The sequence below is a fragment of the Saimiri boliviensis genome, chromosome 16 (genome assembly GCF_048565385.1).
Source record: "Saimiri boliviensis isolate mSaiBol1 chromosome 16, mSaiBol1.pri, whole genome shotgun sequence".
Lineage (NCBI taxonomy): Eukaryota > Metazoa > Chordata > Mammalia > Primates > Cebidae > Saimiri > Saimiri boliviensis.
Window position 1 is genome coordinate 34,912,614 of NC_133464.1, and position 16,336 is coordinate 34,928,949.

General features: G+C 34.1%; 1 protein-coding gene across 12 annotated transcripts in view; it reads left to right on the forward strand.

Annotated features, from left to right (window-relative positions):
- Positions 1 to 16,336, forward strand: part of MYCBP2 (MYC binding protein 2) — a 281,569-nt gene that overhangs the window by 68,096 nt on the left and 197,137 nt on the right. For all 12 annotated transcript variants that reach the window (XM_074387566.1, XM_074387567.1, XM_074387568.1 and 9 more), the window contains 4 exons: positions 1,869 to 2,027; positions 8,606 to 8,810; positions 13,947 to 14,092; positions 15,031 to 15,132. In XM_074387566.1, the coding sequence (XP_074243667.1) occupies positions 1,869 to 2,027; positions 8,606 to 8,810; positions 13,947 to 14,092; positions 15,031 to 15,132 (612 nt within the window). The remainder of the gene's footprint in view (positions 1 to 1,868; positions 2,028 to 8,605; positions 8,811 to 13,946; positions 14,093 to 15,030; positions 15,133 to 16,336) is intronic.

Below are 16,336 nucleotides of genomic sequence, written 5' to 3' on the forward strand. Positions count from 1 at the left end.
ACCTATAGAACATTTATAGCAAGTATTAAGTCAAGGTGTACCCAGATGATATGTGAACTGGCTTAATGCAGTAATATTTAGATTCTCAATTGTCCACAACTATGAGAATAAATCAAAATTTGGGGGTAGGCTCTTGTACAGTTTAAAAATAGTATTCAGTATAATTGTTGCTTGCTAACATCCACTGGGTAGAGCTGATGGAAACTTGTATATTTCTTCAACATACATTTATTGAGCATGGATGATACATTAGTGATTGATGGACCTGACAGACCTGGTTACTGCCTTTTTAAGGATCTGAGTGACAGTTGGGTATTACAGAACTTAAATATTGGTGAAGTGTCATTGAATGGCTATGGACATAGACTCAGATCCTAGCACCAACACTTTTTTTTTTTTTTTTGAGTCTCACTTTGTCTCCCATGCTGGAGTGTAGTGGCACGATCTCAGCTCACTGCAACCTCTGCCTCCTGGGTTCCAGCAATTCTCCTACCTCAGCCTGGGATTACAGGCATGTAGCTGGGATTACAGGCATGCATCACCATGCCCAGCTAATTTTTTGTAATTTTAGTAGAGACAAAGTTTCACCATGTTGGCCAGGCTGGTCTCAAACTCCTGACCTCAAGTGATCCGCCTACCACAGCCTCCCAAAGTGCTGGGATTACAGGTGTGAGCCACTGCACCCGACTCCTGGCACCAACACTTTTAATTGGGTAACAGTTTACTTAACCTTTAACTGGGTATCAGTTTACTTAATCTTTAATAAGAGTTTTCTTTTTTTCTTTTCTACCTGCAAAAGGTGGATAATGATAGTATCTGCTTCATATGGTTGTTACGAAGATTATAGAAGGTAGAGCTTAAGAAATGCTTAACACAGAGCCTTGCATATCATGTAAGGTCTCAAAAACACGTCAGCTAGTACTATTAATAATAATAAATACCATTTTATATACACACACACATACTTTTTCAAATGTATTAAATATTAAAGGTGGAAATTTTTGAGATGTAATTAACAAAAAGACCTAAAGTAGTATAAGGTAAAAGTGAAGGCCACTTTGAGGAAGTAATATCTGAGCTACTAATATAGAATAGTTTTCACAAACCTTACAGGAGATTGATATTATTTGTAATTTAAATGAAACAAATATTTATTTTTTTTTATTTTAAAGTATATCGGAAAAATAGTCAATAATTTTTGATGTTTAATGTTGTTACTGCTTGATAAAGTTAAAGGTGCTTCAGTCAATTTAGAGTTGATACAAAACATATTAAATAGAATATGGGTAGCATTTGGATATGGCAAGTATAATTAATGTAATATATGAATATGTGAAGTTTAGAAAATAGCTTTGTATTGGATTGTTCAAGAAATCATTGTAGGTTGAAAAGGATGGGAAAATACTGTTTTAGAAAGTCTTACTGGCTTCTATATAAATAGCATCATGTCAGTATACTATAGCAAGAATTTTACTTGGTTTTGCTGAGGCAGGTCAAAGGAGGCAAAATAAACTGTTTATGGACTCCTTTGCACTTAGACCAGAAAAGTTTGAGATTTTCTGACTCTTCTGAGTACTGTAGAGAGGTGTTACCATTTGGAGGAAGTATTCAAGAGAAATAAGCTTGAGAGAAAGCTACAGTAAAGATATGTCCCACATCTGGATGATGATATTTTAGGATTCATTGAAACTACATTACAAAGTTGCAAAGTTAATTCAGTGACACTCTGCCAGTCTTTTGGCTACTTATTTCTCATTTTGGTAAGTTACTTTGCCACAGAAATAAAAAGTTCTGCATTGAGATAGTTCTTTTACTAGGCCCAGAAGGGCCTTTTTGTTGTTTTTACTAAATTTGTATGTTTCTTATAGGTTTGGTAACTGATTTGAAGGGCCATTTCGTAACTCAGGTAGCTATGGGCAAAGCTCATACTTGTGTTTTAATGAAGAATGGAGAAGTGTGGACATTTGGTGTAAATAATAAAGGACAATGTGGACGAGACACTGGTGCCATGAACCAAGGTGGGAAAGGTAGGTCTTTAATTCTTAGATATGAAAATCTGTGTTGTCTTTTCGTTAGTTTTTCAGAACAACATAGTGAAAAGTTTCATTCTTTTCAAAATGAGTGACTCTTCTTTTTCTCTTTGTTTCTATTTTTAAAAAAATTTTTTATGGGTAGATAGTAGGTATATGTATGGGGTACATGAGTTATTTTGATACAGGAACACAATGTATAATAATCACATCAGGGTAAATGGGGTCTCTGTCATCTCAAGCGTTTATCATTTCTGTATGTTATGGGCATTCCAATTGTACTCCCTCAGTTGTTCTGTACAATAACAAATGATCACCAACTGTAGTCACCCTGTTGTGCTATCAAGTATTAGATCTTATTCATTGCGTCTAATTATAATTTTGTGCTAAATAATCATCGCCATGTCCTACCCAAGTCTCCCCTGCTATCCTTCCCAGCCTCTAGTAACCATCATTCTACTCTATCTTCATGAGTTCAATTGTTTTAATTTTTAGCTCCCACAAATGGGTGAGAACATGTGAAGTTTGTCTTTTGGTGCCTGCCTTATTTCACTTAACACAGTATCCTCCAGTTCCATTATTGTTATTGCAAATGATAGCATCTCAGTCTTTTTTATGGTTAAGTAGTACTCCATTTAGTTTATATACCACATTTTCTTTATCCATTTATCTATTAATGGACACTTAGGTTGCTTCCAAATCTTGGCTATTGTGAATAGTGCTGCAATAAACATGAGAGTACAGGTATCTCTCTGATGTACTAATTTCCTTTCTTTTGGGTATATCCCTAGCAGTGGTATTGCTGGATCATATGGTAGTTCTAGTTTCAGTTTTTTGAAGAAGCTCCATACTGTTCTCCAGAGTGGCTGTACTAATTTACATTCTCGCCAACACTGTATGAGGGTTCCCTTTTCTACACGTCCTCTCCAACATTTGTTATTGCCTGTCTTTTTGATAAAAGCCATTTTAACTGGGGTTAGATGATATCTAATTGTAGTTTTGATTTGCATTTCTCTGATGATCAGTGATGTTGAGCACCTTTTCATATACCTGTTTGCCATTTGTATGTCTACTTTTGAAAAATGTCTGTTCAGATCTTTTGCATATTTTTTAATTGGGTGTCAGTGGCTCTTTGATTTTATACTTGTGAATTAGGAAAACCACTGAATTTCTTATTTATTTGGTAATATTTACTGATAAAATTATCACTGGAAAAATAAATATACTTCAGATTTTTAAGTTTTGAGCAAATGAGCTGGCTTACTCAAATCATCTTCTAAATTCTGCATAAAATAGTGCTTTTTGACTTAGCATCTTTGGTGACTACATCACTCCAGAAAAGTATTTTTCAAACTTTTTATTAGCTGCTTTTATACCACATGTTTTACATTTTAACCATTGTTGGCAGCAGTCTATCTGGCAAATAATTATCTTCCATTTAACAGCACATGCTACCTGTATTTCAGCTTGTTCTTGACAACTAAGAGTGATCTTTATGAATATCTGACCCTTTACCAAGAAAAGACTAAATTGTAGACACACCTCTTTCACAGTATCCTTTGCTCCAATACCTCAGACTATTGAAGAGAACAAAGGGCTTTATCCTTTGATTGCCCTGTTTGCTGTGGTCTTGTTTTGTTGTTGTAGTTTTAAGTAGCATGGCTACTTCTTGCCCTCAGTTTTTACATCTAGCTGCTGTAATTATGTTTATAGCTTTCACTGCAATTTCTGATTTTCTGTTTTAAATTTCATATGAGCAAGAGAATAAGACAATACACACATATTATTAGAACTAAGCATTGAACTCTGGTTAAAGTAACAATGCCTTCATGGATTAAGTGCTGAATAAATTAACCAGGTTTTTCTCTTTAGAGGCCCTGATGTCAGACTCATGTGGATCTCAGGAACCCATCCCATTCTTTGTCTTTGCCTTATTTGTGTGTCTGTGTGTTTATTTAAAGTGCATAGCTTTAAAAACGAGCAAGTTATTAGAATATATTGGAATAAAGAAGTAACAAAAGAAAGAAAAGAAATGGATTACTTCACAATGGATATACTTTGGTTTTTTTGCTTAACTAGTGAACTTGTTTTGGATAATAACTGCTAGGATAAAGAGGAATCAGTTTAGTTTTTTTTACCTGTAATATGAATATATATTCAAATTATATTTTATAAGAAGTCTGACCTGAACAACATTGTTTCCTTATTATTCTGAAACTTGTGAAAATTGAGCATAAATTTACATCTGTGTTCTAGATTTTTAGATGAAATTTTGTAATAAAGTAAAATTGTTACAAGATTTTTTAATTTACTAGGAATCATACCTACTTTGTTGGTAAGTAATGAATCAGAAAGCAGATGGCTAAAGTAAGACACATAAAATGCATACTGATTGCAGAGTCCTAACAGATGCTGGGGAGGATGTGGAGAAAGGGGAATGCTCAGATACGGTTGGTGGAAATGTAAATTAGTATAGCAACTATGGAATACATAGATTTTTCATTTGTATGAAGGTGACTCAAACAACTGAAAATAGAACTGCCACATGATCCAGCAATCCCACTTCTGGGTGTATGTATCCAAAAGAAAGGAAATCTGTATGTCACAAAGATGCCTGCATTCTCATGTTTATCACAGCAGTTTCACAGCAGCCAAGATATGAAATCAGCTTAAGTATCCCTCAGCAGATGAATGGATAAAGAAAATGTGGTACATACACAATAGAGTATTATTCAGGCCTGGCCAGGCACGGTGGCTCACGCATGTAATCCTAGCACTTTGGGAGGCTGAGGTGGGTGGATCACCTGAGGTCAGGAGTTCAAGACCAGCCTGGTCATCGTGGTGAAACCTCATCTTAAAAAAAAAAAAAAATTATTCAGGCCTAAAAAAGAATGAAATCTTGTTATTTGCAGCAACATGGATGGAACTGAAGGACATTATGTTAACTGAAATAAAATAAACCAGGCCAAGAGAGACAAATATCATTCATATGTGGGGGCTAAAAAATTGATTTCATGGAGGTAGTAAATAGAGTAGTGATTACCAGAATCTTGTAAGGATAGTGGGAGCAGGAGAGGAAGAGAGGTTGGTTAATAGGCACAAAAATACAGTTAGATAGAAGGAATAAGTTACAATGTTCAGGAGCAGAGTAGGGTGAATATAGTTAACAACGTGTTGTATATTTCAGAATAGCTAGAAGAGAGGATTTAGAATATCCCAGTTACCCTGACTTGATCCCAGTTACCCAGATTGGATCATTAGATATCGTATACATGTATGAAAATTGACATGTATGTCATAAATAGGTTCAACAGTTATGTATCAATTTAAAAAGAACGTAAAGGGGTATTCTAAAAGTTTATTTAAACCAGGAAAGTACAAAAAATATTGAAATATTAAACAATTGTGTATCTACCATGCCTTGTCATTTTTTTTCAGTTTAAAAAAAAATCACAGATAAGATTCAAGTGCCCTGTATTCTCCTTCCAAGGCTTATTATCATATTGCATTTCTCTCCAGAGCTAACCTCAATCATAACTTTGATAAATATACGTTCAGTCATGTTCTTATATATTTTTACATGTTCTTTTATATTTTATGTGTAAAATAATATTGCATAATCATGTCTGTTTTACACATAAAAATAGACTACTGTTTTATGTGTTTTTATAAGTGTTAATCTGTTATTTATATTTTTCTACAAATTGTTTTTTCTCACCATTCTGTTTGAAATATGTCTATGGTGGTGCATACAAATCTACATGATTTATGTTAACTAATATGTGATAAACCACAAATGAACATGCCATAGTGTACCCATTCTCCTCTTGATGGATGGGCTTATTTCCAATTTTTCATTGTTATCAATGAGTTTGAAATCTCTTTTATACAAGTTGCCTGGCAAACGTGTGAGACTTTCTCCAGTGTAATTGCTCTGTTGTGGATTTCAGTTTTATTGGATTTTTCTTGAAAGAGATTGTACCAGTTTATACTCTCACAAGTAGAGTTGGATTTTCCACATCACGTCAAATAGTTGATATTGACAGACTGATTTTTGTCAATTTGGTGACTATGAAATGATACCTCATGGTAATTTTTTGTTACATTGAAGTAATTTTTTGTTATATTGAAGTATGTTATACATGCAGGAAAGTATACATAGCATCTTGATGAATTTTCTCAAATTGATAATATTCATGTAAACAGCACCCAGATTAAGAAACCACATATTGCCAGCACCCCAGAAAGCCCCATTGTATGTTCTTCTCTGGCCCCCAGCTAATCACCATGAACTGGTTTTCTTCTTATACTTCATATAAATGGAATCATGCAGTATGAACTCTTTTGTGTCCAGTTTCTTTTCATTGTTTTATGTTTCTAAAGTTCATATATATTGTTACAAGTAGGTATAGATTGTTCTTTTTTTTTTATTACATTATATACAGATACTACAGTTTTAAAATTCTTTCTGGTATTTGGGCATTTGGACAGTTTCCAGTTTTGGTTTTTATGAATAATGTTGCTGTGAACATTCTAGTAAATGTGTTTTGGTGAAAGTCTTCATGCATGTCTTTTGGGTATGTACCTAGGAGTAGAATTGCTGGGTCTCTCATTTTTATTTTAATTTTCATTCCCTTGATTATTAATACTGAGTTAGAACATCTCTTCAAACTTTATTTTACTTACTTTAAAAAATTGATTTGTAGGAGCTTTTTTTTATATTATGTTTTATATATCTTTGACTAACCTGTGATTTACAGTTTCATTTGTTATATATAATTTAAAAATTTTGATGTCAAAATTTCCAGACTTTTTCTTTGTAAATTTTTGATTAATGTAGCCTGGTTGGAGGTTTTATTTCCCATATAAATTACAAGGAGCTTTATCTGCTTGGCATTGTGATTGAGAGTCCATTGAATGTAAAGATTAACTTGAGGACAATAGTTCCAGTACTGCTGGAGTGATTAAATGAGTAATACTTGTAGAGCTAGTTACAAATAATGCTCAGTACATTTTAGCTGTGGTTATTAAAAATAGTCACTCAGACCCCAAAACCTAAAATGCAATAAAAAAAAAAAAAGTGAAAAAAAAAATAGTCACTTAGGCTTCCTTTAGGATCACTTTATTCTAATCCTAGGTATAGCTGTCTGATGCTTGGTTATCTAATTTTTCTGCTTGCCCATAGAAGTGGCAAAATCCAAAAAGGCTATATATGCTATGAGTTTATTTCTTAATTAGATAAACACGTATTGAATGGTAGCTCTGTGTTAAGTGGATGTTATAGGTGCAGGAGAATAAGGTTGACTAAGAATAAGAGATAATATGAGCAAAACATAACCTCATAACTTAGGTACTCCTTTGAGGATCCTCCTTTGAGGATCTTGTCTAGTTGGAAAGTCTAGACTCCCACAGATAAATTCTCCCATCATATGGTCTTATAGTACTATGTTCCTTTAAAATCATATCAGTTGTAGTTCACATTTTTATTTGGTTATTTGATTAATGTCTGCTTTTCTCACTATATTAAAAGCTTTATAACAGCTCAGTATCATAGTCTTCAATTTCTAGAGCAGAGGTCTGCAAATTTTTTTGAATAGTCCTACAGGCTAAAAATTGATTTTACATTGTAAGAATTGTAAAAAAAATGTGACCAAGGTTTGTATGGGCCACAAAGCCTAAATTATTTACAGTCTGGTCCTTTATAAAAGGTTTGCTGATTTCTTGCCATGAAGGAATCCCTGGAGTATAGTAGGTGTTCAATTTTTTTTTTAAAGATGAATGAATTATAATACAGTTTTAAAAAGTTGTAAGTGAGGTATAAACAGGCACTGAGGAGGTAGTGACTGACTGCCTGGAAAAGGTAGCAAGTACTTTCAAAGGTAATGACTTCTGAGCTGAATTTTTGAAGGCCTAAGCTTCTCTGCTAGATAAGATAGGCAGAGACATCTTGTAAATGAGGAACACAGAGGCAGAGGGAGCAAGAGTGAGCAAAGGCCCTGAGCATGTGGAAGGACACTGGGTGTTTGGAGAGCAGAGGGAAAAGAAATGAGATTGGAGAAAATTAGGAGCCATATTGTTCCTACTGCCTCTTCCTGAGTTTTGTTTTTCTGAAGACCTTGAAAAGTCAATGGAGGTTTGTAAACTGTGAAGTTGTGGGATCAAGTATGTGCTTTGGGAGGATGGTTGGTGGATCCTCCAGTAGGAGGAGGATCTAGAGTGGCAGACTCTTGGCTTGGAGCGTGGTTGGGAGGCTTTCTTTGATCTGTTGAATGAAAGTGTTGGTAGTGAAGAAGGTAAAAAGGAAAAGATTTAAAAGTATGATTGATAGAAGATAACAGCCAAAAAACATTTAACAGTAGCCTTCCTTGCCTTCTTTGGCAGAAATGAAATGGGAAGAGTGTTTATTAGTGGTACCTTAATTAAAATGTATTTTTGTTACTCAGATTTAAGCATTTCTTTGTATAATTGCTTGGATTAGCATGCTGTCATTATTTTTTAAATTGGGGAATATAGTCATCCATCTTTTATACATGAAAGTAATCTGTATAAAAATTACAAATTGATCTGTTAAATAGGGTTTGGAGTTGAAAATATGGCGACAGCAATGGATGAAGACCTAGAAGAAGAACTAGATGAAAAAGATGAGAAGTCCATGATGTGCCCTCCAGGCATGCACAAATGGAAGCTGGAGCAGTGCATGGTTTGCACTGTCTGTGGAGACTGTACAGGTTATGGAGCCAGCTGTGTCAGTAGTGGACGGCCAGACAGAGTCCCCGGGGGGTAAGAGAGATTGATTCCTACTAATGAACATGTGCAGAACACGTTTCTTTGCAAAATCATTCCAGGGTGTACGCTACTATTAATATTTTTTTCTTAAAGACACAGTGGCATCTTCATTTGATCTTAGCCAAAAGGCCAAGAAAATATCATTCTTATAATTGTTTTCTATTGTAATAATTTATAATTTAGTGTCATCTTTAAGGTCACCTTTCTTTCATTTGATTTATTTAAACCATTATTTAAAAACAGGTCGTAAGTTTTTCAAGATTTGGGGCTGTGCCTTTATTTGTATTGTTTTCCTAAGCCTATTTAATGATGGATATCTATTATATTTCTTTTTGTCGAACATGAATCTTCTCTAAATCAAATTATCAATATCTTAGAGGGTATTTGATTAGAGATATAATTTTCTTTTTTATTAAATTTACCATTTATAATTTTAGAAATTTTGGGTATGCTTGCTTCTAAAGTTACATTATACCTGTTATATTTATGTTTATTCTCAGTGGACCACATTTTTCAGGGTTCTATATTGTTGTTACTTCTAGTATGTAAGTTTAGCAGACTGAAAGTGCAGGCTTTCTGCTAGGATGTGAGGAAGAATTTTGAATTCTGTTTTCTACATTGCTAGTTACAGCCACTATAACATGATGGTATATTCTTTGTAAGATGAGCTTTCTGATAATTGGCTGATTTGGAGGAGTAGAGAAAATTTTGTGAAGAGAAGCCCTGAAGGAAAACAGCCATCCCTGCATCTTGACCTTCCTTTTTAGCAACTCTCATAATTGCTTGTTCCCAAATACTGTCTGGATCTAATAGGAGTTTATTTCTAACTTTATGTTTGGCCTATCATAGTTAAATAGGTCATATATAACAGGCCTTTTCTCTAAGGCTGCTGAGATACGACTTTTTAAAAACAAATTTTCTTTACATTAGTAGTAGAAGCAATTCACAGTAATCTTTATCAAAGGATAATATTTATTCTGTAGTGCTTTAAATTTGGCTCTGTTTTCTGTTTTTAAACACCTAACTTGTTTATTTTTAAATTTAATTTGGATGCAGAAAGATTCTATGATTATTTTTTAACAGTGTTAGAATTGAAATTTATTCTCCTGGATCTCTCCAATGCTATTTCTATTAAAATTCAGTGTTAGTTGGGTGTAGTGGCCTACGTCTATAATCCCAACACTTTGGGAGGCTAAGGCTAGAGGATCACTTGAGGCCAGGAGTTTCAAACCAGCCTCAGCAAATAGCAACACTCCCATCTCAAAAAAACAAATAATAAAAATAAAATTTGATAGTCCCACTCTCTGTGTGAGCTTAAACAGCCAGTATATATCATGAAGAAAATCTATGAATTCTCTTTGAAATTAATTATTCTTCATATGTTTTCCCCTCCAGAGACTTACATAGTTTCTAATAATTATTCATAGACCTACATAGAAAATACTAACCAAGTATAATAGTTGCTTTATTAATGAAGCAAACAATATATCAGAATACTAAGGACTATTAACTCTGACTTCAATTATTATAAAATTGTGACCACATCTCGTTATGATAGAATACATTAAAAAAATTGACCATCTTAACCATTTTTAAATGGACAGTTCTGTGGTATTAAATATATTCATGATGTTGTGCAACTGTTACGACCATGCATATCCGTAACTCTTCACCTTGTAAAACTGAGACTCCGTACCCATTAAACAATGAATTCATCCCTCTCCCCTGCCTCTGGCATCCACCATTTTACCATCTATTTTCTTTCTGACTACTCTAGGTACCTTTCATATAAGGAGAATCATAGAATATTTGTCTTCTTGTGACTGGTTTATTTCACTTAGTATAATATCCTCAGGGTTCATCCAGGTTCTAGTATATGTCAGAACATTTTTGCTTTTTGAGGCTGAATAATATTCCATTGTATTTATCTACTACATTTAGCTTATCCATTCACAGATTGATGGACACTTGGGTTGCTTCCACATTATAGCTAATGTGAATAATGCTGCTGTGAAGATGGATGTATAAGTAGCTCTTTGAGCCGTGTTTTCAGCTCTTTTGGGTATATACCCAAAAGTGGAATCGTTAGACCATATGGTAATTTTATTTTTAATCTTTTGAGGAACTGTCATACTATTTTCCATAGCAGTCAACCATTTTACATTCCCACCAATAATGTACAGATGTTTCTCCACATCCTTCTTAACACTTACGATCTCTTATTTTGGCAGTGGCATCCTAATGGATGTGAGGTAGTATCTCATTACAGTTTATATTTGAATTTCTCCAGTGATTAGTGATATTCAGCATCTTTCCATAAACTTTTTGGCCATTTGGAGATCATCTTTGGAGAAATGCTATTCAAGTCTTTTGCTCATTTTTGAATCAGGGTGTTGGTTTCTTTTGTTATTGTTGATGAGTTTTAGGAGTTCTCTATATAGTTTGAATATTAATTCCTTATCAGATATATGATTTGAAAATAAAAAGTCCTGTCTGTGGGTTGTGTTTGTACTCTGTTGACTTTGTCTTTGCAAACACAAGATTTTTAAAATTTTCATGAAATCCCGTTGTCTGTTGTTTTACTTTTGTTGCCTGTGCCTTTGGTGTCATATCCAAGAAATCATTTCCCAATCTAGTTTTGTGAAGCATTTACTGTATCTGTTCTTCCAAGAGTTTTTTTCTTTCTTTTTTTTTTTTTTTTTTAAATAATTTTAGGTCTTACATTCAGGTCTTTGATTCATTTTGAGTTAGTTTTTGTTAATTTTGGTGTTAGAGAAGTGTTCAAATTCATTCTTTTTCATGTGGATATCCAGTTTTCCCAGCAACATTTATTGAAAAGATGATCCTTTCTTTATTGAATCATTTTGGCTCCTTTGTCAAAAATAATTTCACCATATATGTGAAGGAAGATTTTTCAGCTGTCTGTTTTATCTCACTGGTCTGTATGACTGTTTTTATGCTGTACCACATTGTTTTGATTATTGTAGCTTTGTAGTATGTTTTGAAGTCAGGAACTATATGTACTTTGTTCCTCTTTTCAAGATTATTTGGCTATTTGAGGTCCCTAGAGATTTTCTATGAATTTTATGATAGGTTTTTCTATTCTGTAAAAAACATCATTGGGATTTTGATAGGGATTACAATGAATCTACAGATTGCTTTGGGTAGTATGAACATCTTAAAAACATTGTCTTCTAACTCATGAACATAAGATGTGTTTCTATTTATTTATGTCATCTTTAATTTCTTTCAGCAGTGTTTTTTAGTTCTCATTTCACCTCCTTGGTTAATTACCAAGTGTATTCTTTTTGATGCTATGGAATTGTTTCTGTAATTTCGTTTTCTTACTGTTCATTGTTACTATCTAAAAATACAGCTGTTTTTCGTGTGTTGACTTGTATAGTCCTACTTTGCTGAATTCATTTACTCTATTAGTTTTTTTTGAGTGGAATCTTTAAGGTTTTCTACTTATGTGACAGTATTATCTGTGAACATAGATAATTTTACTTCTTCCTTTCTACTTTGGATGACTTTTATTTCTTTTCCTGTCCAATTGCTCTGGCTAGAACTTCTTGTGCTGTTTAGAAGTGGTCAAAGTGGGCATCCTTGTCTTCTTCCTGATCTTAGAAAAAAGCTTTCGGTCTCTCACCATTACGATGTTCGCTGTAGGTTTTTCATATGTGGTTTTTATGTTGAGATCATTTCTTTCTATTCCTAGTTTGTCAAGTGTTTTTACTATGAAAGGGCATTGAATTTTGTCAAATGCATTTTCTACATCAATTGAGATGATCATGTGTTTGTTTTTTCTTTCATTCTGTTAATATTCATGGATTGATTTTTGTTTGTTGCATTCCAGGAATAAATCCCACTTGGTTATGGTGTATAATTCTTTTAATATCCTGCTGATTTTTTTTTTTTTTTTTTTTTTTAGTTTGTTGAGGATTTTGGCATGATTATTCATAAGGGATATTGGTCTGTAGGGTGGTTTTTTTTTTTTTTTTCCTTTTTTGGCCACCTCCCCTCCTTTTTCTCCCTTTCTGCTCTTTCTTCTTCTCCTCCTCCTTCTTTTCCTTCTGCCTTCTTCTTTCTTCTATTCTTTCTTCTTTTTCATCTTTTGTCTGGCATTGGTATCAGTGTAATCCATTTCTCAAGGAATGAATTGGGGAGTATTCTCTTTAATTTTGGGGAAATTTTTGAGAAGAATTGGGATCATTTAAGATAGTTAAGATAATATCTTAAAAATAATGTCAGTTGGGCTGTTACTGTGTCATCATTTTTACTGTGTAGTGAGTGATCCTCCAAATTGTAATCCTTGCTTTAAAAAGTGAGATATTTCATAGGGTGCTTAGCTGTATCTTTTAAACTGCTACCAGGTATGTTCTTCCTCTTGTACCTTCCAAAAATCTGTATAACCTGGAGTTCAGCAAGGCTGTCAAAAGTTTTAAGGACTGATCCAATGAGTAACATTAAAGCTATGACTTCTACAAAATATGTGACTAAGAAGTTAGTTACACTGACCCTCAAGTCAGTTTCTGGGAGCGTCCTTGTCAACAAATACCCCATATGGTTCACAGTTGACATGAAAGGGACAGAGGAGGAAAAGAACAGGTAATTGGACTGAATGAAAGGAGAGAGTGGGAGATGATGGCATGTAAAGAAGTGATGGGGAAGGAGACATGTGACACGAAGCTGGCAAGCTAGACTCTTGCTGAAGGCTGCCAACACCTGTCTTCACTTATCTGCTGGACAGCAGCTTTGATTGTTTTTAGCTAACCAACCCTTCTGGGTCACTTAATCCTAAAGCTTCGGTGCGTTACTAACTGCAAAAGTTAGTAACTTTTAAAAAGTTAGTAATCTTTTAAAAGATTATTTTCAACATAGTGGCTTTAACGATAGCAGAGTCTGTTTGTATTTTTTATAAAAATATACCAGTTATGCATATTGGGAGGTGAATCAGAATATTGTTTTTAATTATTCTGCTATTTATACCCATTCTTTAAAATGAACAATCCTGATCTAAAGAAGTGATTTACTTATTTATTTAACAATTTGAAAAATGTAGAAAAGAAGTTATAGAAAAGAGTTTTAAGGAAAAATTAGAAAGATCTCAGTTGTCTTTTTTCTTTCTAGAATCTGTGGTTGTGGTTCTGGAGAATCTGGTTGTGCTGTGTGTGGATGTTGCAAGGCTTGTGCAAGAGAATTGGATGGTCAAGAGGCAAGACAAAGAGGAATTCTTGATGCAGTGAAAGAAATGATACCTTTAGATCTTCTTTTAGGTAATTTTGGTTGATTATTCTACACTACACTGAGTTGTCCTCAACTCAGTAAGTCTGACAGTTTAAACAGTTTCTTTTAGATATATGTTAAAAAATTAAGATAATTTATGTAATACTGCTGTTACATTAACTGACAATATGACATTATTTAAGGGATGAGATTCTTTTTTTTTTTTGAGACAGAGTCTTGCACTATTGCCAAGGCTGGAGTCCAGTGGCTTGATCTCAGCTCATTGCAACCTCTGCCTTCTGGATTCAAGTGATTGTCCTGCCTCAGCCTCCCAAGTAGCTGGCATTACAGGCGCCCTCCAGCACATTTGGCTAATTTTTGTGTGTTTTTTGTTTGTTTGTTTTTGAGACAGAGTTTCGCTCTTGTTACCCAGGCTGGAGTGCAATGGCGCGATCTCGGCTCACCGCAACCTCCGCCTCCTGGGCTCAGGCAATTCTCCTGCCTCAGCCTCCTGAGTAGCTGGGATTACAGTTACGCACCACCATGCCCAGCTAATTTTTTGTATTTTTAGTAGAGACGGGGTTTCACCATGTTGACCGGGATGGTCTCGATCTGTTGACCTCGTGATCCACCCACCTTGGCCTCCCAAAGTGCTGGGATTACAGGCTTGAACCACCGCGCCCGGCCTTGTGTTTTGAGTAGAGACAGGGTTTCACCATGTTGGCCAGGCTGATCTTGAACTCCTGACCTCAGGTGATCCCTGACCTTGGCCTCCCAAAGTGCTGGGATTACAAGTGTGGACCTCCATACCTAGCCAGAATGAGATTCTTTTTCCCTTTTTGGCCAAAAATTCTTACAGTAAAAATATTTTGTGTTTTAGGTAATGTTTTTGCTAGCTTTTACTTTCTTGAATTTTATGTATTTCTGTCATAGCTATGACATAACATATATATTGTTGTTGTTATTTTTTTTTTGGCCAATCATCTAGCTGTCCCAGTGCCTGGGGTTAACATTGAAGAACACCTTCAGTTACGACAAGAAGAAAAACGGCAACGTGTAATCAGAAGGCACAGATTAGAGGAAGGAAGAGGTAAGATGTAGGTACAGAGAAAAAGGACATGAAAATCCAATTTCCTGCCCTATTCTGAAAAGTTTACACAGTAGGCTGATTTGGTAAGAAATCATTAAAATTAAAATTAGTAATATTCTGATGATTCATGAATATAATGTGAAAATATTCAGGGTATGGTATTCATAATTGTGCTAATAACATACATTAAGATATTTATAATTGTGCTAATAACATAAGTGTAATTAAGTAGGGTGTTTATGGCATAGGTCAACCATATTAAGAATTGTGCTGTCTGCCAAAAACAGCAACTTTTTAAAAATAGGAATTCTCACAATTTGTCCTTCACCCAGACTTTGGACTCATCTGTTTGACCGTGGAACAAAATTCAGTTTAGCCTTTTCATTTCTATTTTCTTAATCATTTATTCTCATTATCATTTGGGCATAATCTCGCTATGCTGTCCTCCAGTTCAGTGCATAACTATGCTTTCATGTGTCTTTTTTTTGGAAAAAGCTCATTCTAGTTACGTACAGGAGGAGTAAGATGGCAAGTCTGCAGCTTTTATTTGTAAAGATAGTCTATTTTTTGTCTTTTCCTCATTGTTTATGATAATTTCTTGGCTTAAAAGTACATTTAACTGTGGTTATAATTGGTATTTGATACGCAGAGACAAATATGCGTATTACTAAATATTTTCTTGCTCAGTATAATTCTTGTTTTGGAGGATTAAAACAAGTTGTTATGGAGGTCCGTGATTTTATTCCTCCACTAGGCAAAATTTTGATTAGAAATGTTTACTGATATTGCAAATTTTAAATACTTATTGGAAATGGCATGATAGTTGATGTGTGAGATAAACCTTTTACCCATGTAGCCATCATTATACATTTTTTCTAGCTTTTCTTTTTGTTAATATATGGAATAAGTAGTAAAATGTATAGTACACATAGTGAATTCTAGTTTTATTAAACTCAAATTGTAATACATATGCTTGGCACATGAAGAGTGTTCTTCATAGCATCTGATAAATGTTGTTGATCGAAAGGTGAATATTTACTATTTTTTGGCTTTGCTTGCCTAATGTCCTTTAAAGGATATTTTAATGAGATTAATATAGGTACTGTCAGTATTTATATTATATAAATATGTGGGAAAATTGCATGTTAAAGGTTTCTTAGAAAACGGTAGAATTAAGTTATAGGTCTTTCTGACATGTAGTAAT